Below are 24,508 nucleotides of genomic sequence, written 5' to 3'. Positions count from 1 at the left end.
GTTGAAACATAAAATGGTAAATTATTAATGTAAAATGAATGCAATTCGAAGAAACGGCGAGTTACTAGAGACAGTGCGATAATTCTTTGTTTCGTGATAATTTGGTAAGAATAGATCCTATTGTTGCACAGAAGCTGACAGAAGCTGACAATTCGATCGTACGTATTATGCATGTATGTACGCACAGTATGTAATTTACATGGAAAACGACAGGCCAAAGATGTCGCTACGATCGGTGTGCCCATCTATCCGTTTCTCGTTCTCAGCGTTCAAGTCCAAAATTAGTAAATAAAGATGGTGGCAGCGCGTGAGACGTGTGCCGTATCGTCTCGCGAAAAATGTCTGGTAAAATGAAGTGGAAACGGAGAAGGTTCGCGATCTTTCAGAAAAGTTCGAACGTTAGAAAGACTTAGCGACCGGGGTCAAACCAAAGACTACGATAACAGTGTAAATAGTGATTGGTTCCTTCTATAGTTTATCCCGGGGCTAGAAGCGGGTAGCAGCCGCAAAAAGAGGATAATTTCGTTCCAGAGTTCACCGTAAGGTACAAATTCTCGCTATTTTTAGATTGAATCCGAGCGTCGATCCTCATTGAAAGAGTGTCGAGTGGAGTCGGAGTCGAGTCGAGACCAGACGAGACGAGTCGAGTTAGTTCATGGTATCGGCTAGCTAAACTTCCGAGAGCGATCCTATACCCTTCCGTGGAGCCAGCCAACGGAGATACCGTCGATCTTCTTTTCGTAGGCGTTTCCGACTGCTCAATAATAAGCAAGAAACCGAGCAACCGAGTCGTTCGGTCGCCTCGCAAACTGTTTTGTACCGTCTCGCTCGGTCTCGCCTGGTCTCGCCTGGTTCCGTTCCGCTTCGTTCCGTTTAATTCCGTTCGGTTCCGCTTCGAATCGAATCGAACCGATCCGATACGAATCGGAGGCCCTGAACTCGAATCCGAACCCTTTGGCACCGTCCTCGAACTACCCCTTAGCCAAAGGCCGAAAGAAGCCTTATTCTCCCGTGTCCGAAGATACCGCTCGGGACAGTTAGCAGATGTCCCGAAAGATCCCTTCAAAATATCAGAATGCTATTTTTATCAATAGAAACCTACATACCGCGGTACGCGGTTCATTTGCAAATGGTGCACCGATACGCGATACGCGATACGCGCGCTCCGACATGTATTTTCTCCAACCCAATTGACTAGACCATTAGGCGATTCCTCGGGACGTCGGAATCAATTTCGCCCCGTCTCGTCCATGTTCCCGTAGCCGCGTTCCTCTCGTTCGTTCGCACCACGGTCGTTTCGACGTTACCGGTAAGATTTCGGCACGGCCATCGCTCGGCCATTGCTCGGCGATCGTTGCCAACGAGTTCCTCGTGGAAACGATCTAGGTCTATCGACGACAACACGTCTCGACGATGACTTCTCGCGTGACCGTCCCTCCCCCGTAATTTGCTATACAGCCACACGCTGCCTACGTGCATCTATGTATATTCGTGTGTTATTACGGCACCTAAAGAACTCGTTAAAGGTCAACGAGATGAAACGCGGTAAGGGATGCGTAAACAGCGTGGTCAGGTTGCTGTAAAGTTGGCTAATACGGGGTTGTCGCGAACTATCCGTTATCGGGTGTTCCGGAACATCGGGTTGGTGCACGTGTACGTACCTAATTGTTGCGCCGATAACGCAGAGACAGAACGCGCAACATACGACACGCGAGATAGGAGATTGGTGACCCGTGATAGGGAATTCCGCGCGCACCGCGTCATCTCGCAAAGTCGAAATCGTCGAAGCGTTCGGGCGCGTGTTTCGTTGCCACGATTCCGAGGACACGCGCGGATATCGGAGCATTTCGAAATCGCGATGCAAGCGTTGCGACATCGTTTCCCGCGGGCGTTGATAATCGTCGTCGTCGAAGCGGCGAGCTCTGTTTTTTTTCGTTTGCGTTTGCAGCGCGTTGAACGTAACACCGCGAAACATTTCCCGGCCGAAATAGCCCAGATGTCCGGATGCTCGCGGCCGCGAACGCGAAGACGAGAACGCGAAGACGAGAGCGAAGACGAAGAGGAGCGCGAAGGCGAACACCGACGATATTCACCGAGCGTGGGCTATTAATTCCCCGTGACTCAAACTTTTGTCGCGAGAAATCGCGATCCACGCGTACAATCACCCGCGCTCCGCGCACAGGAGTTCATTCATATATGCAACGCGGGTCGCGCGGACGAATAATGCGGGTTTTAATAATAACGCGTGAATCACGAGACACCATAGAAGCTGTCGGCGGAGGACGTCGACGGCTCTCGTTCCATTTCCATCGTGTCGATGGGCGTTCCGCGCTCGCCGACGGTATCGAACGCGATCAAAGGTTTCTCCTCGCGGCTTCGCCTAGTTTTCGGAGCCGCGCCTGGCCCGCGATCGAACGACCGAGCTCGGAAGGCCAAGGAAAGGAAGTCCTCACTGGCAAGAATTCCGGAATTCGGTTCCCTTCGGCTCGCGTCCCGTTCGAACAGCGTCCAAACGACAAAGCGGCGACGCTCCACGCGCGTCCGGTGTCGACCGCCGTTAATAACACGAACGCGCAAATGTAAATTTATCTTGGCAGATTTTTGGAAGGGACTCTGCCAAACGGTCGTGGCGCAGCGCGGCGCCTTCCCATGCATCGACCCGATAGATCGCTTCCTCCTCCTCCTCCTCCTCCGCCTCGTCTTCCGTTCAAACGACGAAAGATCTCGAGCGCTCGCGGCCGCGCTTCCGCGTTCGATTTCTCGTCCGAATCCAGCGATCGATGCCGCGAAACTATTCGGCCCGCGCCGAGAGATGTGCCCCGATGATGCTTCGTCGTACCTGTATACTCGTAATCAGATAGTCGAACGTATCCTGCGTTCTTTCAGACTTCGCGTTGACAGTAGTATTTTGGACACGGTCTAAAAATACCGGGTAAAAATGATCGTGACCTGGCTACTGCGCGTTCCTCAGAGTACTCGCGTCCAGATCGTTTAGCTCGTCGACGGGCAGAGACGTTATCGCGACCGTTTCGCGATATCGATCGATCGATCGCTCTCGATGCCCGATTTCCGTCCACCCGCGGAGCTCCCAATGATCGGAGGAACGGGAATTAAAGAAGCAGAAGGAAGAGGGGAATTGGAAGAAGCATCGCGGGACGTAACGCGTAGCGCGAGGAAATGGAAGTCATTAGGACATCAGCCCTGAAGCCTGAGTCTGCCCACGCGTTGGGTCGGGTCTACGCGTCCGCTAAAAATATCGAAACGCACCGATCGAGTATCGAGAACGAGAACGAGAACGGGAACGGGAACGAGACGCGGGGCCGCGGAGCTGCGAACCGAGAGGGTGATCGCACGGGGTTACAAGCATGTGCACGTGTTCCGTTCCGTCTCCGAAAGAGTTCCGTGGGCCCATGGATCGACGCGGCAAGGCGCTACTTCGCTACGAGATATTTCGCTAAATCGTGGCCATTTGCACGCGGTATTCGACCCGCTCGACTGCTCGAGTTCCGTGGCGCTAAACCGCCGGCGATAATAGACTCTCTGCGAGGCTGGCTCGACAATAACGGTCTAGCTTGCTTCGAGGCAAATTGGCAAACTCCGCCTATCTCGGTTCGGATCTGTTCGCGTCGCGCCAACGACAAAACGCGGAAGTGTCCTCGCAACTTGGACACAACGGGCACAGCTCCTCGGGGAATCGCGTGGCGAAATTGAATTCGGAGTCGAAGCGAATCGAACGGAATCGTGGTTGCCGGTAGGGAAGCTCGTCGAGGAAGCCGTATCGGTTCGACCGAGCTCGGTTTTTTTTTCAAGCATCGCGACGCGAATGCGGACAAGCACCGGAAGAAGGATCGGGACGCGTTGCGACGAAGGAGGTGGACCTCCCAAGGCCAAGCGTGTCGTCGATCAGGTGAAAACGATCGCGAGACGGTCGTGACAAGAGAGCGACGCGACATTTGGCAAGGTTCTCCGCGAGGCTGCAGTCTCTGGTCTTGTCGCGGTTTGTCGCATCGCGTCGTGCCACAGCCGCAAGCTTAAATCGGATTGTAGCGTTTTGGCATGACCCAAGGAATTCACCCCGAAAAATAATTCGAGAGCGTCGGCCTAGGTTTCGCCGCGCCACGCCGCGCCGTGTCGACGGCGTTGGATGCCCGACGGACTTTCGATTAGCTATAAAAGTTGGTCGCACCGGAGGAGAAATCGTTTCCGAAAGCAACTTCCTTCCGACGAATCGATGCTCGGCGACTCTGGGGAAACCGGCGCATCGCGTCCCATCGCCTGGTTCTCCGAAAACCTATCCATCGGACCGTCCAGCTCGCGGCTACGCTGCCCTAGGGCTCCCGCCGGTTCTTTGACCCCTTTTGCGAACGCAGCCGCGGCCTCGGCTCGCCGGAAGCCCGGCTTTGGATGCCAAAACGAACAGGCGACGGGCCGTTACATCCATATTGCGAGGCATTAATAGCCGCATCCGACGAGCCACCGTCTCGGTTCTACGGCCGAGACGCGTTCCGTCCGAACGGTTTTTCTTTCGGCACGGTCCGAGGAGCCCGATCTTCGATCGCCGATCGGCGGCGTGGTCCCTCCTCGTCCTTGTTCTCCTCCGATTAGGGGAAAACGCGTCGATTCGGGCATATGTTCGGTCCGGTTGGGTTCCATCGAGTGTTTCGTCGAGGAGGCGAGCAACCCCGGGGCCGTCCATGGGCGGCGGGAGCGACGTACGCCGACGTCTCGTACCGAAAATAAACTTGCCCCGTTCCACCTCTCCGTCCTTCGTTCCTCGTTGGACCGCGAGCTCGATAACAGTGCCCCATCGCTGCCGTTATCCACGGCTCCACGGTTCACGATCGCGAGAGCACGCGGTCTCGCCTCCCGCATCTTGTCCCTAGCCCCGCCTCGCCGCGAGCAACCGATTGTCCCCGATCAAAGGATCGCATCCTCCTACGCCCTGCGGCCTACGGTGCGCTTTAACGACCCGACGTCCACGTCCATGTCCATGTCCAGGTCCACGCTTTCGCCCGCTCTCCGTCCCCTCCTCTGCCGTCCTCGTCCGTGTCGCGTCAGACACGCGTCATGCGGGAAAGGCTCGCACGACGTATAGCCAAAGTCGGAACGTCGACGAAGCCCGAGCCGACGACCGACTTTGTCGCGAAAATGATAACAGGATGGTTGAGAGCCGGATCGTGATTTTGATATTTGTTTTCTTTGCAGAGATAAGTAAGACAAAATGGTAGTCGGCGAGGCGAGCATACACAACATTATGGGAGGCATGGAGAGCACGGGAGGGGTGCGTCTTCACAATCACAAAAGGAAGTTGAAGCAGAGGTACGTCGGTCCGGCAAGATCGAGAAGCGGCGAACGAGAAAGAAAGAAAGAGAGAAAAAGAGAAATATCTGTGCGATTCGAGGATATGAAACGAGAGCGGCGCCGCTGTTCTATCCGTTTCGACGTAGAACGAACCGCCGCGTAGATGATGCGTGTGTGTCCGAGGCATCGCACCCCCAACGTGTTCCGTTTGTTTTCTTTGATTCAGGTTCGACATCATCAAGAAGCTCGGTCAAGGTACTTACGGTAAAGTTCAGCTCGGCATAAACAAAGAGACCGGCCAAGAAGTGGCGATCAAGACCATCAAGAAATGCAAAATCGAAACGGAGGCCGATCTGATCAGGATACGAAGGGAGATTCAGATAATGTCGAGCGTCCAGCACCCGAACATCATTCACATTTACGAAGGTATACCGATCGTAGAGTGGCTCCACCTTCGGCCATCGTAACTGACGGGCATACCGCGCTAACGAGGGTATTACTTTTGGTTTCAGTGTTCGAGAACAGAGAGAAAATGGTGCTGGTGATGGAGTACGCGGCGGGCGGCGAGCTCTACGACTACCTCAGCGAGCGCAAGGTGTTGTCGGAGCACGAAGCTCGCCGAATATTTCGACAGATCGCCACCGCGGTCTTCTACTGTCACAAGCACAAAATCTGCCACAGAGACTTGAAGCTGGAGAACATTCTCTTGGATCAAGCGGGGAACGCGAAGATCGCGGACTTTGGACTGTCGAACGTGTTCGACGAGCAGAGACTGTTGAACACGTTCTGCGGCAGTCCGCTCTACGCCAGCCCGGAAATCGTCAAGGGCACGCCTTATCACGGGCCCGAGGTCGACTGCTGGAGCTTGGGAGTTCTTCTCTATACGTTGGTCTACGGTGCCATGCCCTTCGACGGCTCCAACTTTAAGCTACTAGTCAAACAGATCTCGCAGTCCAACTACTTCGAGCCGAAGAAACCGTCGCGTGAGTTCATCTTCCTGCATTAGAGATACAGACGTATTCCTCCCCAGTGTTTGCCGACTGATAACGCGTCGTTTGATTGCAGCTGCTTCTCCCCTGATCAAGGACATGCTGACGGTGACGCCTGGAAAGCGGGCCGACATTGAAAAGATTTGCACCCACTGGTGGGTGAACGAGGGTTACGAGCAAAATTGTCTGGACATTGCCGAAGAGTTGGCGGCTCAGACTCCGGTGCGGCTGGATTTGCTGCTATCGTTGGTGCCACAATCGGCCAGCGCCGAGAAGCTGGTGGTGGGCGACGACCGGCAAGCCGCCGGAGACGCCGACGACACAGTGTCTTCCGAAACCCTGGTGCCAACCAGATGCCATTCCGTCGGCAGTTTGATGGAGCTCGATCGAAACGAGTCCGACAGGAGAGCGAACAGGAGAATGCAGATGCTGCTGGCAGAGGACGAGTCGAGGTCCGCGCAGCAAATCTCCTCCGGAGAGGCCAAGAGGAAGCTGGAGACCACACCGTCGATGGAGGAGACGGCCGCCGCTGGCGTAAAAAGGAAGGAGCGCTCTAGGAGAAAAGAGAGAACCGACGAAAGGGAGCCCAGAACATACAGATCTGGATCCAGGTAACCGTGCGCGCACTCTTTCTTGTCATTTCTCCACTTTCATTCTTACATACGTTAACTTTGTTTTCTATCGGCTGTTTCAAAAGTTTCTCGTTTCGTACAGACACCATTCGGCGCCCATTCCGAACGCTATCACAGAGGAGGCGATGGAGGTGGATCCCGTCGCGATCTTCGCTCCTGCGGGCCCCGATCCAAATGGAGCCGATGCAACGGCCAGTTGCTTGGAGTTGATCAAAGAATGCAATGAGAGATCGCCTAGTAAGGAACGTAGCAAAACGCCGGTGCCTGCACCGGTGCCGCGGAAACAGGAGGAGCCGGTCGACGACGCAACGATGAACGATGCCTCGAAATCCATCACGGAAGATCGCCAGGAAAAGATTTCTAGGCAAGACGAAGCTACGCGCAGTCAATCCCTCGAGAGCGGTCAGAATCTCGCGACGGCGTTCGACGATCGGTCCAAAGCGATCTCAAAGTCCGAAACCTCCGAGTCAAAGTTGACCAGCGACGATCCATTCGACGGTAACGACTCTGTCAGCTTGGAGGCGACTCAGCGGGAATTCAAGAAGCTGAAAGAGAAAGCGCTCTCCCTGGATTCGGAGCTGTCCTCGGAGACACGGGACGTTCCGGCGAGAACGTTCGAGAGGAGGCGTTCAAAGATCTTCGAAACTGCGGAGAAGTTCAATCAAATGGCGTCAAACGTCGAAACCGAGAAGCCCAAGAAGATTTTTATTCCCGGAGTGAACGTGGGCGGAGCGAAACGCGTGTTCGAGAGGAAAGCCAGTTTATCGTCCATCGGCGCGCCGCCTCCGGCCAAGCCTAGCGCGTCCAAAGTGATCATCGACGTGCCCACGGACAAGAAGGCGAACAAATCGGTCGTCGAACAGTCGAAGCAACCTCGGGAGGAACATGAGGAACGACAGGCACAGAAGCAGGAAGACGAGGAGGAAAAGAAGAAAGAAGAGGCAAAGAAAAGGGCCGTGGACATCATAAGCGGCGCAATCGGCAAGCCTCCGGTTCAGCGAAGAGTAAATGGATCTCCGCCGGTTTCACCCCCAGGACACGAGCCGAAGAAACTTCCGCTGAAGATACCAGTTGGAGCGAATGACTCGAGGACCGCCACGGTGTCCGTTTCCACCCCTGTCGACACCACCTTCTCGTTCGGCGAGTCCACGAGCGGAAGCAAACAATCACCGGTAACGATCGCATCTCTTCACCGATTTTTCGATCGTTCGAACGTTCCTTTCGTTTTCAGGTGTCCATGGACGTTCGCGAGATGAGCGAGGCACAAGCGGAAGAGCCGAGAATGTCCAGCAAGGTGGAAATAACTTTGAAGAGCGCGACCCTGCCGAGGCCGCGGAAAACTAGCAAAGCCGAGATCTCGTTGTCGGGAGCAAAGTCTTCGGAACCGGTGGCGTTTAGATCCGAGGTGGAAGCGAAGATCGACGCGTTCCAACCGCAAAAGCTGCGAACTCAAAGGTCCGAGGTGGCGTTCCCTGTCGCAGCCGCGATTCCACAATCGCATAGGAGCGCGAGCCTCGAGCCGGACATCAGGCATACGACAGCCTCCGCTGCTCCGCCCAAGGAGAGGATAATACCGATACAGGTTTGTTCCAGAAATTATACTCCTGAAACAATTTGTAGACCCGTGGGCAAAACAAGATACATTGTGCTGTGTTCGTAGGTCGAAGGGGACAATGGAAGATCGTTGCAACACTCGTCGACACCTCCAACTCCACCGACGCCGTCAACGCCGCCGAAGCCACCGATGGCTCAGAGATTGGTCTCACAGCGATCGGGATCGCTGTCGCGGCAATCGACCGCCGACTCGGACACCGACAGCGCTCTGGGTTCGACGGTCGGTCCGGAACCCATCAGGAAGAGTCCAAGAGAATATATAATCCCAATCGCGGTCGAGGGCGGTGGTTACGTGACGCCCAGGTCGGGCAGCGTGGAACCCGAGAATAAGACGGGCTCGTCGACGAACGCAAGCGCGAACACCAACGCGTCCAGATCAAGGTTCTCCAGGCCCCGAAGAATGAGCTCTCTGTTGTCGGACGCCAGCGAAGACGAGTCTCCGTTCTCGTCGTTGCATAGGTTGGTCGTGCACGGTCCTCGGTTCTCCGTCCTCGGTCCTCGACTTTGATTCGTAGATCATCGCTAGCCTTTCTTTGTTCATCTTCTACTTTCCACAGAGACAGCGAGGATCTCCTGCAGAGGCATATGCACCGACTGAGAAGCTCGCGGCCGTCAAGGCAACCTCCGGAACACGCGGACAGTCTGTCTTCCGGCGAGGACGACGACGACGACGGGTTCGAGCTGCTCACGGCGGAAAATCTGTTCTCCACGCTGCTGTCTAGAGTGCGGAGCTTAACGCAGAGACTGAACGTGGACGACAATCGGAACGCCGGGTTCCCCAGCTCTCGACTCTTCGGAAGATTGGGCCCGAACTCGTCGCAAACGTTCTGGGGTCTGAATAAGCCGTTGTCGAGGTAATTGGCCGATGGCCTTGTCTCTGTTTCCGCGCCACGTCGCGACGCGAGTCGGCTCTCTATCGAAGTCTAATCGGCACGATTCGATGCTTGTTTGCGCAAGCTACCAGACGTATGTCGAAACAAGGACCGTGACTACGTGAGTCCAATTGTTACAACAACTTTAGAACAATGTAGTGTATCCCGATTATCTTAGAAGGTAGTGCAACACATTACGATTCATTCGCCGAACGTAACAAATCGCAAGCTAGCAAGCTTCCTTCGCGTTCGTCGAAATAACCTCCCGATCGATGCCGGTGCCATGCCGATGCCAATCCCGATCCCGATCCCGATCATTTCGAGAGTCGACACCGAGAAAGAACGGTCAGTTCGTGACGGGGAATCCGACCGGGTCTCGCCACGACTGCTTTCCTGCGACGATCACGGCGAATCACGCGAGGTTTGCTTTCTGCCGAGCACAGGCGGTTGACGGAGTCTCAGTTCAGGCATTCGTTGAGCCGCGACGAAGATGGGTTCTCGAGGAAAGATCCCGTCGACTCGACGAGTCCCAGCAGCCCCGGCACCACCCACGGATCCAATAGCACGCCCACAAGGGAGACTGTGTTCGATATCGGCAGCAACACTTTACCCAGAGGTAAGAGAGAGTCGTCAAACTGTTTCTAAGACTCCGACAGCTCGATGCGGAGTCGCGGGACGCATCCGACGACCGACGGTCCCCGTCGGCCTTTTGCGCGTTCCTCGACGGATCGCAAAGAGTCGACGGTTGCGATCAATCGGGATCTTTTTCATCCGGGTTCCGTTCGTCTCGCGGCTTTGCGAAACACACACGGGGCCTGTTCAACTCGCAAAGGGAATCGTCGATGAAACAAAGTCGCGAGACGGCCGAGGCCAACCTGGATGGTAATCGGTATGCATCTCCTAGTACCTATAGCTGTTGTCGAGTCGTTGATAGACAGAGCACATCTTTTTTTCTTTACTTTTATCGATTTGCCTCTTCTCTTTTAGTTTACTTTCCTCCTTTTTGTCTCTCGCTCGTCCACTCTGTTCCAACTCCTCCCCCTCCCCCTCCCGGATCTCACCCTCCGACCGTGTGTCCTATCGTCGACGACGTGGTATTTTTCCGACTTTTTGATTGCCTGAACATGTTTTTGCAACTTTTTCTACTAACCCCACTTAGAATAGTTGAACGGTTCGTGTTTGGCACAGGTGGGTAAACGTGTGTCGGTAATTTCGGGAGATTTCTAGGCTCGGGCGGATCGCACACTCTTCTCTTCTCTTCTGTTTGTTTCCGTGAGAGGGTGGGAGGAAAGCGCGAATGATCTGCTGATCGACGCGCATGTTTTGCACGATGTTGCCCGCAAAAAAAAAAACGGTACCTGCCTGCTATGTACGTTTACAATCTTCATTCGAATAACCGTGACGTCCCTTTGCACTTCCACCACGATCCCGTGCTCGTGCCCGTTGTGCGTTCGCATGCGTGCATCGGTCTAAACTATAGACTCTAATTTGAATCGGTGCGCCGCGATCGGTCACGAACGTTCCGCGCGCGCGTTGAAGACGGAGGAAGAGGGAGAGAGAGAGAGGAGTTTTCGCTATTGGAATTACTCACAGACGTAACTCACACTTTGCCTGACATAGAACCTCATAATATATAATAATGTAATACAAGATATATAATTAATAATAATAATAATAATAGTAGTAATAATGCGCTGTAGTAGCGAGTTGCAATGTTGCTGTAGATTTTTCTATACGTACGCATATGTATCGCACATATACCGAATATGTCTAGATATATATACATGTACACACATTATCCCATTAACACGAACGAGCAGCCGTAATTCATTCGTCTTTTGTAATTGATCAATCGTACATGTAATGGTACTAAAGTTTCTGGCATGACTGCGCACGTATCCATGAACGCGCACGAGCGCACGAGGAAATTTCGGTTCTATGCTATCCAAGAGACAGAAATCCATCTTGAGTCAAGAACATTCATGCATCTACTTCACGTCTATCGTCGACTCTTCAATCAGCGACCAAAGGGAATTGAAACTGTTTGTCACCGGCGATCGATACTTTCGCGGATCGTGATTCGGGGTCAGCGGTCCGCGTCCGTCCCGACGGCTTGTTAGTTCCTCGATACTCGTCCAAGGTAGCTTGGTCGATCCAAGGACGTTTGTCGATCGGCGAACAACGCGTCGGTGTCGACGCGGACCGCCCCCCGAAAGCATGTAGCGCGGAAAGTGAGGTCCCGGTGGTACCCGTTCTGTAGCACGTGTATACATAATTGACGGTCTTTTCTGACGGTTGTTGCAGCGACCGTGCGAGTGACTCTCCGTAGGCGGGCAGACGGTAATCCCCAGTAGACAAACCAAGTTAGGTACTATTCTACACTCTCTATCAAGCGAACGCGACACTCTATTCCCGTCGCGGGTCATCCGTCTGTCGGTTGGTGTCACGTTCGACGAAGCACAGCCGGCCGAGACCACTGCGCGGAGCTCGCGACAGCAAACACTCGATACTCGCGGATCAGATACCGGATACCGAACACTGGCCGAACTTTACGCTCGCGAGCCTCTAGCTCGACTCGAGGATCTCGAGCGGATACGACCGAGGAGAGAGAGGGAGAGAGAGAGAGAGAGAAAGAGCAGACAATCGCTCGCGTATCCTCGCGGAACGACCTTTGGCCGCGAACGAAAACGGAAATGAAAACGAGAACGGAACCGGAATCGGAGAGTCGCGAGAATTACGTGCTAGAAGCAGAAACGAAGGAGGCAACGCGCGACGATCGATTCGCAGCGAACCCGTTGTTATCGTCGCGTTTCCAAAACGATATACTAAACAAAATCCGTTGCATAACAAAGAGATTTCTACATTTGTCGAAGGAGAGACGGTATCTCGAGAGATTGATGTATACCGCAAGGCGAAGGAGAGAGAGCTAACCCTTGTTTGAGATGGCTGATATTTGTTGTGTTTTCAAGAGTTTAAATAACAGCGTTTTATTACTTCACGTTGTCTCAGCATGCTTTGATAATGCTACTATATTGTATTTAATATTGTACACTGCATTACTTTCGCGACTCGTGTCGGCGCAATCGCGTTTTGCGGTTGTTTGGATGAAGTCGAGGCGCAAAAGCTCGACGCATCCGTATTTCGATATGTAATCGCTCGCGAACCGCGGGATTTCCCGGAATCAATGCAGAGAGGAGACACCGGTGCACCGATCTCTTCGAAGGATAACTTTCGAGAAAGAGAGTGAGAGAGAGAGAGAGAGAGAGAAAGAGAGAGCAGCGAGTCGATCGGTCAAACAAACGCGCGTTCGTTCGACGAGAATGTTCGCGCTCGACGAACACGCGTTTACGCCGCGTACGCGCGTAGAATCGCGTACAGGTCCCGTTCTCTCTTCGTCGATGTGCTCGCGTCCGGTTCAAATTCGAAAGAGAAACGGAAGCGACACCGGCAACGGAAGCAGCGGCCAGGTGCAGCAGTAAAATCAGCAAACGCAGAAAAAGCAGCAGCAGAGGAGCAGAAGTTACAGCGGCAGCAACAGCTCAACCGATCGCTCCCGAGATCCCGTTTTGTGCCAGAATCTGCGACGCGTCGCCGACGCTTTTCCCCCTCGTCGCTACTCGTTCTTCCTCGATATTTTTGCTCGCGTTTCGGTTCGGTTTCGCAACGAGTCGACGGTGCGTTCGGTCGTCGCCGCACCGATGCCAAAGCAACGCGATTATTTCGTAAGTTTTAGTAATCGCTCCCGCGATTATAATTTTTCGCGAACCGACGGTCAAAAAAGCCGGTGCTAACGGGGAAAAGAGGTCGGACGTCGCAGCGCGACAACTTAGCGACCTCGTGCGAGCAGTAGCGCGCGCGCGCGAGTTTATTTATTAATTTTCGAGAGATTTTATATACAAGAAGGCAGCAACGCGTTACATGTATGCAGAAATAAAGGAGTGTAAATATCGAGAGAAGAAGGAGAATGTTTTGCCCGGTCGCATCCCGAAAGACGATCACACCCGTACCCGAACCCGCAACCGCAACCCATATAACCCGTCCCGATCGAGAACTGCCAGACACTTCGCGCGGAATGTGTGGAATTTGCGTAGACGTTATCTCACTCTTTTTCCAGATAGAGTAGAGCGCGAAGCCGCGGAAACGACAGCAGAAACGAGAGTGGATGCGGAAGCAGAACCGGAGCCGGCCCGAGTCGGCAAAGACGCGCGAGAATCGTTGGAACACGGTTTCACGCCGAGTCTGGCGAAGCGGCTCAGCAGATCGTTCATCGAGCAAACGAGACGATCCTTGCCTTACGAGAAACGGCACCGACGCTCGGTCGGGTCGGCAGAGTCCGCGCCCGCGCCCGCAATCGAGATCGATGCCGATGCCGACGCCGTCTCCGATCGGACAGAGTACAAGGAGCACCGTCCCTCGGCCAACAGAACCGTGCGTAGATCGAACAGCCTGCTGGAGTCGACGAGCACCGGCAGAGACGCGTCCTACAGAACGTCGCCGTTACCGAGACGAAGCGTCAGCCTCTTCGACGACGACTGCTACGGCTATGGCCACGGCTACGGCTACGGCTACGATTACGACTTAGACGTGGACGCGGACGTCGAGCGCCGACCGTTTTCGAAATTCAGGAAATACGCGGAGAACGCCGCGGCGTCCGCCGCCGGCGCTGGTAAGCTGCGCAGGGAGAACTTCCACGGGTACAGAACCGACAAGATCCAAGAGGAGCCGACGACCGACGACTCGTTCGGGCAGCCCTCCAGGCTCGAGCTCGACCACATGGAAAGCTACGCGATCGACAACGGTTCCGTCTCGGAGATGCCGGACGCGACGTCCAGCGTGTCGACCAAGTCCTACGACACCTCGCCGACCACCGAGTCCTCCTCGAACACGCTCGACTACAATCGGTTCTCCTACGCCAGCAAGTCGGATCAGTCGAGAAGCTTCGAGAGCAGACTGCTCGCCGCCGAGAATCTGATCAAGGAGTCCAAGCTGAGGAATCTCGGGTCGAACCGGTTCGATCCGAATCTGTGCTCCAGTTACAAGGAGAACGACAAATGCGAGAAGCAGACGTTGCTCCCGATCGGCGAGAGTACCGACCCGTGCTCTTCCTCGAGCTTGACGAAGCGGCGGAGCTGCATCCCGAGCTTGCGGCTGCGATCCGGCTCGCTGACCAGGGAGCCGTCCGGCCGACCGGATCGTCGCAAGTCGTTCGCGGACTCGCGGGATCTCGGCGGCTTCGCGGCGCGGGCCCTCAGCCCGGAGAAGTCTATCCTCGGCAAGCTGTTTAGGCCCTCGGGCAATCGGGACGCCGAGTCCAAGCAGCGGGAGAGGAACAAGGACGCCGAGAAGGAGAAGGAGAAGCCGCAAAAGTCGAAGCAACACAGGATATCTCGATTCCTGCGGCCCGACTTCTTCGACACTCCCAGGGAGGAGAGCAAATACGCGAAAGAGAAGGAGGAGCGGAAGGCGGCCGAGAACGAGAGGCGCAAGTCTCGCTTCATGAAGCGGAAGAGCGAGAGCAAGGCGCGCGAGGCGAGCAGCGTCGAGCAGGAGAAGCGAGACAAAGAGCTCAAGAATGAGATCAACGCGCTCAGGAAGGATAGCCAGTCGAACGAGAATTCCTCCGAGGAGAAACGGGAGAAGGATGCGTCGCCGGTGACGCCGACGCCGTCTCCGACCCCGACGCCGACGCCAGCGCCGACGCCGATCGTCGAATCCGCCGAGGGGAAAAAGACCGAGAAGCAAGGCTCGCGAAACAGCTTCCTGCACTCGCTAGAGAAGAAGTTGGAGAGACTCCGGTCGAGCGAGGAGCCGGCCGCGGCCGCGCCTTCAGGTTCGGCGACAAAAGGTGGGCTCGCGAGCGAGTCGCGAGAACGCTCCGCGCCGCCCGGCGAGGCGAGGCCGGCCGCCGAAGCCGGCTCGCTCGGGAAAGCCGGCAGCGCCGAAGATCTGACAGCGACGAGCAAGCCCGTCGGTCGGACGTCCTCGAGGAGTAAGGTCTCGTCGGTTTTGGGCCTGTTCAGGAGCACGGACGCGAAGCAGGCGGCGAGCGCGATAGGCAGCCGCACGCAGAACGCGATCCTCGGCCGGCTCAAGAGGAGCCCGCCAAAATCCGCGAAGAGCGACGCAGCGGTCGCCGGCGAGGATGCGGCTTGTTGCGCGAACGGTGCCAACGGGACGAACGGCACCACCAACGGCAGCAGAATACCGACCAAGCTCTCCGGCAAGGTCGAGCCGAAGACGACGAAAAAGCTTGTCGCCGAGGGAAAAAAGTCGAGCGCGGGGCTCGAGTCGCCGAAGCGGTCTCCGCCGAAGGAGAAGCCTCCGATCGCCAAAGAGAGAAGAGCCTCCAGCGAAAAGGAGCCCAAGCTGCTGGCGAAGTCGACCGACAGAGAATCGGTGGACGCTTCTCGCGAGAAATCGAACGGGGAGACGAAGCGGGACGAGTCTGCGGAGAAGAAGGGAGAGGCTGCGAACGGCGGCCATGCCGTCGAGAAGAAGATACTCAAGACCAGGAAGAACAGGACGCTCGCGGAGACCGGATCGTCGGCAGGATCGTCGACCGCGGAATCGACCAAGCGCGACGACGCTGAGAAAAGGTCGCTGACGCCGACCGTCAAAAAGACGGTCAAGCCTGGCGAGACCGTCGAAGGAAACGAAGTCGACGGGACCAAGAGGAAAAAGGTGACGCGAACGGTGAAAAAGGTGGTGAAAAAGACGCCTTCCGATGGCTCCGAAGAGAAGCTGGACGACACGGGAAAAGTCGCGAAGTCGAGGACGAAGAAGAAACCGGTTGGAGCTGCCGATGCCAGTCAGAGTTTGGAACTGGTAGCGAAATGCCTCGGCAAGTCGAAGGAGAACGGCGTCGAGTCGCAAACGAACGGAAGGTTCTCGACGCGGTCCAGTGTCGCCGACGGCAAGCAAGAACCGGATCGCAGCGGAAAGTCCGTCGGTAAGCCGGGCTGCGTTCCAGAGGCGAGGCTGCAAGACTCGCAGCGCGCGAGCCGAAGCAATCTGAAGCTCGACCTGTCCAAGATACCTCAACACTCGTTCAGGAACACCACACCCAAGAGAGACTCTCCGAAGTCTGAATCGCCGAAGATGTCCGGCGGCGACTTCGGCGATTGCCGCAATTCTCCGAAGTCGCATCCTCCCCAGGGTGAGGAGCTTCTGCCCGACAAACTGATCGAGTGTATCTCGAAAGTGACGCATCGCGCCAGCATCACCGGCAACAAGATCGTGATCGACAAGCCGCTGCGCGCCAAGGACGTGGCCGAGTTGAAGAGGGAGGTGACCGAGTGCGCCAAAATGATCGAGAGCCGAGCTGGGGCCACGAGGGAGGCGACGACACCGCCGCCGTCGCCTCCGTCCGTGTCGACGACCGCCACGGAACACGAACAGCTCGAGGAACGCGAAGAAGTACGCGAGCAGCCCGTGACCCTCGAGGTGCGAGACGAAAGGAGAGATGAGGTCAAAGAGACGGCTCCAGTCGCGACGTCGGCAAGCAGGCAGCCGTGGAAGGAGTCGCCGACGGATCTCGCGAACGAGCCTTTCTCGCCCGTCGACGAGCCCGACAGTTTCGACTCGTGGTCCGTCAGCTCGACGGAGCTGAACCACGCCAGGACGGAGCTTCGCTCGCCCACGTCCCCGTCCCGTTGTTTGTACGCGAGGACGGACAGCTCAGCAGCGGAATCGGTGATCGATCGCATTCGCAGGCGGAGCTTCTACTCGCGATTCAACGACAGACGGAGGCCGTCGCTGACGGCGCCGCCGCCGGGCCTCGGGCTGTCGACGAGCGCCGCGTCGCTGCCGCGCAAGTACAGCTTCAGCGGACACCGGGACAGAGAGCATCGAGATCGCAGCAAGTACAGCGCCGGGTACGGCCTCGCTGCGATCGGCAGGACCAGACAGGATTCTCATCGAACCAGGAGCTTCGACTTGTACGCCGACGACGCGGTGGCTGCAGCGGTGGCCGCGCGGAATCGGTCCCTCGAGAGGCCCAGGTACTCGGACACCTCCTCGTCCCCGTACATCCTCGACGCCAGGTCGTCCATCGAGCACCTGCCTCCTCTCTCCTCCTCGTACGACCCGCTCCGAAAGTACATCCGATCGCCCACCTTCGACCTGTCCAGCTCCCGGACAAGATACCACAGCGCGGACTTCTCGATCGACTCGGACCTCGCGAGCTACCGGAGCCCGTACTCTGGTCTGCTGACGGAGCCGGCGATCGACAGTTTCGGCTCGACGTCCACCTTGCCGAGAAAATACGGCGGCTCCGCGAAGGGGCCGAAGACCGTCGAGTATTACGAGGAGCTGTTGGCTCCTAGCGTCGGTTCCACCGATTACTTGCAGATCAGAAAGTCTCCGATCTCCGGCGACTATCCTGGAAGATGCGAGAACGGCTACTACAACGGGGCCAAGGATCTTCCGCGCTCGAGCGCGAGCAGCTCGAAGAGGAATCCTTACGGGGAGAACGCGAACGACGCAGAACCCGCCGAGCAGCGCGATCGAGAGGAGGAGCGATTCGTCGAGCGGACAAGGTACCATCAAGTCGGCCCGTCTCTACCGTTTCGAATTGAAACGCCTTTTCTTGAATTTCCAGAAGCAGAAGCGGCAGTACGAGCGCCAGCATCAGCGCGAGCATCAGCGCCAGCGCCAGTGCCAGCACCAGCGACCGACAAAACGAAGCCCACCATCACTCGCCCATCTTCGACGATTCGTCGATCGCGCGCACGGCCGCCGGAAGCGACCGCAACTGAGTCCGTCGAGGGACTCGCGGGGCCTCCAAAAAGCCCGCGATCCTACGAACGAGAAAAGAATCCAGCTTGAGACCCGTTCGAAATCGAAGCCGCTTGCTCGGTCGCTCGGGATCAACAGCTCCGAAGCCGACATCTAGTCGAGAAACCGGGGCGCGACTCTGCCAAACGCGTTTGGCAAAGATCTGCCGTTCAGGCCCGCGTCGATCGCGGCGCGTTTCGTCCGAAACTCTAGTCTTCGAGTTTGTGTCATGATCGTATTCAAGTAAATTCGCGTGCAACAGTTGGTTTGTTCCTCCACTTTCGTTATTTTTTTTTTCTTTTTTTTTTTTTTTTAATTACCATGATTGTGTCGCTATTACCACTGTCAGTGTGTTGCCGTTACCATTGCACGAAATAAGACGTGCGCCGCGACGTAAAATGTAAAACGTTCCTCGATCGGGAATGCATCGACCTTGTTAATCGCGCGAACGTTTCTTTGCCTCGCGAATTCGACTGCAGTATTTCTAGAAACACGAGCGAAGGTGTATTGGCAGCTCGTCGTCGCATCTCGTTGCGATCCGCGCGGTTTCGCCGCAGCGACGGCTAATTTCCCAAAGGCTTGGTCCGCGCGAACTGTTTGCTCGCGATCCAGCGAGTTCCGATCAAACGAAACTCGTTCTCGCGCGATCCAACACGAATTGGGACCACGCTCGCAACGAGGATCTCTCTCGCCTTGACGCGGTCGAGATCCTCCGTAACCGATATCGGCTACGGTCTTCCGCTTGTTGTGTATGCGTTTTCTATTCATATACGTATCTTTAAATAAATATCGTCGATATTCGAGTCGGCCCCCGCCCCCCAGTCTTTCTTCTCTCTGTCTCTCCTCCGTTCCTCTGTTCGAAGAACGGCCATCGAGCGACGGGCTTCGAATGTTTCTTCGAATGCGTGGCAGTTTTCGCGACGCGCGTTCAGCCGACGGAAAGAAGGAAAGACAGAAAATTTTCAGCAAACCTCCGGCCTGTTCGGTTCCGCGATGATGAATCCGGTGAAATTGCGATTTCTCACCGAGAGATACGACAAGGAGAAGAAACACTTGCGACTGCAAGAGGAGTTCGTTGCCATCGGTCGGTCAGAAGCTTCGACCGGCAATAAATTCTACGCGAAACACGACGCGTTCCTAGAGTCAGAGATCCGGCAGGAGTACGTCGACTTGGTGACCAGACGCAACATCCTGACGCCGAGGGCCGTCTATCCGTCGGGTCCGCCGACGGTGAACATGCAGTACGGCTGGCACTCGGACTCCTTGTTACCGGCGACGAACGATCCCAGGCTACGATTTCCCAGGACGCGAACCGACTTTATAGCGATCGAGCTCGAGATTCGTTATACTCGCCGGGGGATACCGGTCGAAAAATTTACCGGGATTCCGTTCAAAGTTTAAGCTTATCGATTCGACGTCGGTGGTCGCGTTCGGACCAGCAAGAGCGGAACGTGCTCGATCCTCGGCAAAATTCAACCGGCAGCCGATATTATGTATTGTGTTGCGTGGCCGTCGTTGCCAAGCAACGACTGCTCGACGCCACAGTCCGTCGATTCGTTAGTTCGCCTGGGTTTGCCCTGCGAGGAAGGGCACGCACGGACCGCTTCGGTCCGCGTTTCCGCCGAGGATTCGAATCGCAAGGATTCGACGCGACTGAGAGCAAACCCGAGCCAGCAGGAACGCGACAGGATGCGATTCGAGGATCGACGGTGACCGCGTGCAAACATGACGGGCAAAGGTTTCCGCGTAAAGGTGCGACTGGACCTGCACGCCGTACGTATATCGTATCGCTTTGTCTCGTCTCTTTCGATTGGTACGAGACAAGGCATCGGAGAAACTTCTCGACTCGAGACTTTAGACGACACTGGAGAGACGTTCGATACGCGTTTCAGGTAACGTGCCCAGGGGTATGGCTATGTCCTAGCGGCAAAGTGGCGCTGCGGATAATCAGTCTCGACTCCACCCTAGAATCTGCCAGAGTATCTCCGATTTTTCCACTTTTATTTCACAACGAGTTTAACTTTAAGAAAACGTTCACACGGCTGGCTGGTTTGACAGAACTGCAACGGAAATTGGAGCAACAGCCTATCCGCGCGGAATTGATACAATGGCTTGGTCCTTGCAACCGAGTCGTCGTATTAGCCACCTTCGAAACCAATTTGTCGGACGTGCTGTACCCCGTATTCCGTTGCAAACGATTGCTGCCCGGAGTAGACGTCGACCTGCTCATGGATCCAACGAAATCGTTCCCCGTTAGTAAAGACCGGTTAAACGAGTCTACGAATCCCGCAAAACATTTTCCCGCATTTCGCGATTCGATATCCAAACTAATCGGACGTCCAAATCTAGGGCATTATAGCACCCAAGATCGAGATTTCGACGAGAACCGTGATAGAGGAAGTTCTAGGTGTTTTCGACGACTGGCTGGACGAAGCGGCCGAAGTCGACGCGAGAACGACCGAATTCAAGGTACGGCTTGCGGACGTAAGCGTAATTCGACGTAGAGCAATTTGCCATTGACGATTTGTACGCGTTCGTCTTTCAGCGCACGCTGCCCGATCAGAGGAGACGACCCGCGAAAGGTATCATCAGACAAAAGAGAGTTTGTCACAGCCGAACGCATCGTGCCATCGAGCTTCCTCGAACGTGAGTATCGTCGAAGGAACGAGTTATCATCGACTCGTATCCCGGACTTTCCGTAACATTCCGTTCAAGCGCGAGATGCCGATGCGTGAACGCGGACAGCTCCCCGATTCACCATCGACCACGAATCGGCCAGACTTGCCGAGAGACCCGTCGACGAGAAGATCTCGAATTCCTACGAGACGTGCACGACCAGTCGAGAGATCGCCGAGTCTCCGTTGCCGCTTGCGAGAACGCTCGTCTCTTCGATAAATGTTCCGTCTGTTCGATGTACAAGTGTTACTTCGGTTGCGACTGCAGCTACGACCATGTTCGCGATCGGCAGACAGCCGGTGGAGACGCAGAGTCTTGCGACGGGTGGCAATGTTGCGACGATGCTCGAAAACTCGCGTAAGTTCCGCCCAGCTTGTAATCTTGTTCGTGCTATACAACAATTTTGTTCTCACAGTATATCCTCGAGGTCTCAATGCCCAAGGATGGATGCGAATAAGTTCCGCTGCTGGGAGAAGGATTGCTGGACAAAGTGCCAGCACGTTTCAAAATAGTAATGTTGCTCGAAACGAGAACAACTCGGCCCCACGGTACGCTTTCCAATATTTCGGAATGCGGGAATTTCGCTGCTGCACAGGACCGTCGTGATGCGAGCCAAAGCTTCTACAAGAAATTGGATCAATTTTATCAACGAATGTAGGAGCGATGGAAACTGGCAATACTTGGATACTTGATCCAAGTTGTGGAAATGTCTATTCTAAAACGGAACGATGTAAAAGGCAATCGAAACTTTACACGAACCGGAGAAATATTGTCTTTTATTTCACGTAAACCTGCCGTCCCAACGAATATACAGGCGTGTGTTGCTTCTTGAGGCCGCGAAAGTTGACCGATTGCGAGAGCAACGCCGGAGTTCTGAGGTATATACCTCGAGCCTGAGGTGTCCATGCTCTCAAAGTTGCGTGCTCATTCTCGTGCGGCGTTATCGCGATCCAACCTGAACCAGGCAAAAAGCAATTCGATAGAATCGGAGACACCGCAAGCATAAAATCAATCTCGGATTATTACCTATACTGGACAATACGATGTCTGCCGCGGATTTCTTACTGTTTATACCAGTAACTTTCATCTCTTTCGAGCCCAGTTTCGGCCATCTTTTCAATCGTTCTGGTTCGTTGACAGGCACAACGAATGCTTTCGTTGTTAACAATTCTTCGTACACATCATCCGCGTGTTCCGTGTAGCATATCGTTATAGGTAGTTCCATACTCGAAAACAGCGTACACCTGTTGATCGAACAGATAATTCGACGAGTTCAAAGTTTCAACAAAATTGATAACAAAAATTCAGTACCGAATGTAAACGTTTCCTTCGAGAAAGTCTAATCTTCCCATGCCGGCTAGGAACATGGTTTCTTTTGGTCTAAGAAGGAACGTTCTCGGCGATATTATTTCCTTTGGTACGGTCAAGGCTATTTCGTCGGTCGTTAACAGATCTAATATCTGATCCGGTTGAATGGTGCCTGGTGTATCGTAACACCAACGACTCTTCACATACTCTGGCTGAGATTCGTCGAAACAAGGCTCCTTTTCCAGAAACTTTGACGATTTCTCCGAGAATGGATCGATCTCTTCCGCCTCTTCTTTCCGGAAAGTTTTATTGACATATTCTACGGAAAAACTCTACAAGTTAAATAATCGAGAAACCTGCATAGCTAACCAAATCGAAACGAATCTCCACCTTCTAAGGTAGTGTGACGTATTTTCCTTGTTGCCCGAAACTTCTTTATTTTATAGTCTAGTTCTGCTGCCTTAAGGATTCGTTCTCCTATTAGTCTTTGCGTTCGCAACGCGATTTTCTTGGGTTGTGGATTTAGAATAGGAAATTTCAGTAGATTCAACGTCGTCCCTGGCCAAGGCGATATCGTGGCGCGTTGCAGCAGATCTACAGCCTGAATTTTACAATAATCCGAGTTGATCAGCGCGTTGAACATTGTACTTTTTCCAACGTTTGTACAACCAACCAAATAGACATCTCCTAAAAATTTAGACAATCTTTTAGAATTCTTTAATACTATTCTTTGCTACTACTGACTTCTTTACTTATAACTAAAGATGATATTACTTATAACTGACCTTGATACCGCCATAGGTGCTGCAATCTGGTTATAAGCGACTCTATGCCAAAACCGGTTTTCGCGGACGTCAGGGTATAATGCATCACATTCTTCCGTGATATACCAGTCACTTCGAGAAAGGTGTTTAACAGCTGATCCTTCACGTTCTCCAAAAAGTTAGAGCAGTCCCTCGGAAGTAAATCTACTTTATTACCGACCAGTATTACAGGCGTGAAAGGATGCATGATACTTTTCAAATCGGGCCATATACTGCACGGGAAATCCGTCAAATCGACGATCAAAATCATTGCACATTTCGTCCTCTTTATAACTTTCAATAGCTTTGGGTAATCATCACTTGATACCTTTACATGTAAAGCAGCATTGTAAACTTTCAAGAAATGGCACCTTAGACAAACCGTACGCTTCAAATCTTCTTGGTTGCCACGTGAGAATAATTCGGATGGTAAATAACCAGGAATTAACGGATCTTTGCAATGCAGTAATGCTCCACATCCTCCACAAGAAACAGAACTTACAGCGAATGATGGATCAGGAGTTCCATAACTTTGGAATGCTTTGTCGTCTGCCAAAGCATCATTGAACTGATGAAAATCTGTCATCCATGCGGATGGTACTTTCCAAAGTTCTCCCTTTGGTAATGAATCGTCCTGATTATCCTTTATTATGTCATCAAATTTGGATTTATAATCAAAGCCAGAGCTTTTTGCTTCCAAATATTTTTCATATAACATCTTGTAGTGTATGTTCAACTGATCCGATGCTTGTGCTTTTATATCATCATTTGGCAAATCAATGGTTTTGTAAGAATTAGTTCTGCTGTATGGCATATAGAAATTAGAAGATGATTCACTGTCTGATCCTATTCCTTCGTTATGGTCAAATTTTTTATAATTTGATATTTCTTTATCTAAAATTACGCTAGAAACAGGATCCTCTAACGATGTCTTAAACTTCGCTGCTTTTTCACGTGCTGAAAGCTTGAAGTGCATTTTCTTGTGTGTTTTAAATCCGGTCTTAACATATTTCTGATCCAAGTGATCACAATACAACAGTTTCTCTCGTAAAGCCAGAACCTTCGGATCTACCCCGTCATTCTGATCGTTTTGCTTAACCGAACTCTGCTCGACGTGATAAAACTTCGAGTTGCACGACGATTTTAGGCCATTCAGCCGTAAAGAAAGAATTCTGATCCTTAAGTACATAATAAAATTCTATGGAAAATATTCCGTGAAAAAGATTTCATATGCATAATCAATCAATATTAAAAAAAACTAAACAGTACGTGAATTAAACTCTGTTGCACAGTATATAAAATGTAGTAACTATACGCCAGCATAGTAACTAATTTTTTAAACAAAAATATACATCAACAATCCGGCATTTATACATAACCTAGAGAACAATCATTGATATGTAAGCTGCCATATTGGCTAGAATGCACTGTTACATGAACGTATGTACATATCGTGTCATATGTGTTAGAGAATCCCGGTTTTAATCTAAGCATTTGTTCATAGAGAGCGCTGATTGAACACTTTCTCGCTAGTGCTC

The 24,508-nt window shown here is 53.6% G+C and overlaps 4 protein-coding genes across 6 annotated transcripts; 3 read left to right on the top strand and 1 right to left on the bottom strand.

Moving 5' to 3' along the window:
• The first annotated feature begins 284 nt into the window (after positions 1-284).
• On the top strand, positions 285-18,986 carry Nuak1 (Nuak family kinase 1). 3 transcript variants are annotated; one of them, XM_078194843.1, is made up of 13 exons: positions 285-544; positions 5,206-5,319; positions 5,528-5,727; positions 5,814-6,284; positions 6,367-6,901; positions 7,005-8,094; positions 8,154-8,504; positions 8,583-8,995; positions 9,094-9,390; positions 9,494-9,529; positions 9,852-10,024; positions 13,523-17,945; positions 18,008-18,986. In XM_078194843.1, exons 2-13 carry the CDS (start codon positions 5,222-5,224, stop codon positions 18,162-18,164), a joined length of 8,244 nt encoding a protein of 2,747 aa, XP_078050969.1. In that variant the 5' UTR covers positions 285-544; positions 5,206-5,221; the 3' UTR covers positions 18,165-18,986. The 3 variants fall into 3 exon arrangements, with proteins under 3 accessions (XP_078050969.1, XP_078050970.1, XP_078050971.1); XM_078194844.1 differs by lacking the exon at positions 9,494-9,529; XM_078194845.1 differs by lacking the exons at positions 285-544; positions 5,206-5,319; positions 5,528-5,727; positions 5,814-6,284 and having other exon boundaries at positions 6,778-6,901; positions 6,988-8,094.
• Positions 18,979-19,584, top strand: LOC144477261 (uncharacterized). The gene has a single exon (XM_078194850.1). It carries the CDS (start codon positions 19,177-19,179, stop codon positions 19,582-19,584), a length of 408 nt encoding a protein of 135 aa, XP_078050976.1. The 5' UTR covers positions 18,979-19,176.
• A 156-nt stretch (positions 19,585-19,740) lies between these two features.
• Positions 19,741-21,635, top strand: LOC144477260 (uncharacterized). The gene is made up of 6 exons (XM_078194849.1): positions 19,741-19,956; positions 20,076-20,435; positions 20,533-20,652; positions 20,729-20,829; positions 20,899-21,216; positions 21,275-21,635. Exons 1-6 carry the CDS (start codon positions 19,909-19,911, stop codon positions 21,369-21,371), a joined length of 1,044 nt encoding a protein of 347 aa, XP_078050975.1. The 5' UTR covers positions 19,741-19,908; the 3' UTR covers positions 21,372-21,635.
• Positions 21,636-24,423, bottom strand: LOC144477259 (nitric oxide-associated protein 1). Its single transcript, XM_078194848.1, has 5 exons — positions 22,953-24,423; positions 22,558-22,854; positions 22,171-22,486; positions 21,886-22,103; positions 21,636-21,814 (listed from the first exon to the last, which is right to left on the bottom strand). The coding sequence occupies exons 1-5, from the start codon at positions 24,157-24,159 to the stop codon at positions 21,636-21,638; spliced, it is 2,217 nt and encodes a 738-aa protein (XP_078050974.1). The 5' UTR covers positions 24,160-24,423.
• Positions 24,424-24,508: the final 85 nt, after the last annotated feature.

Source organism: Augochlora pura, chromosome 11 (assembly GCF_028453695.1).
Source record: "Augochlora pura isolate Apur16 chromosome 11, APUR_v2.2.1, whole genome shotgun sequence".
NCBI lineage: Eukaryota > Metazoa > Arthropoda > Insecta > Hymenoptera > Halictidae > Augochlora > Augochlora pura.
The sequence above is the reverse complement of the archived record's forward strand: the minus strand, read 5'-3'. Positions and strand labels throughout refer to the sequence as shown.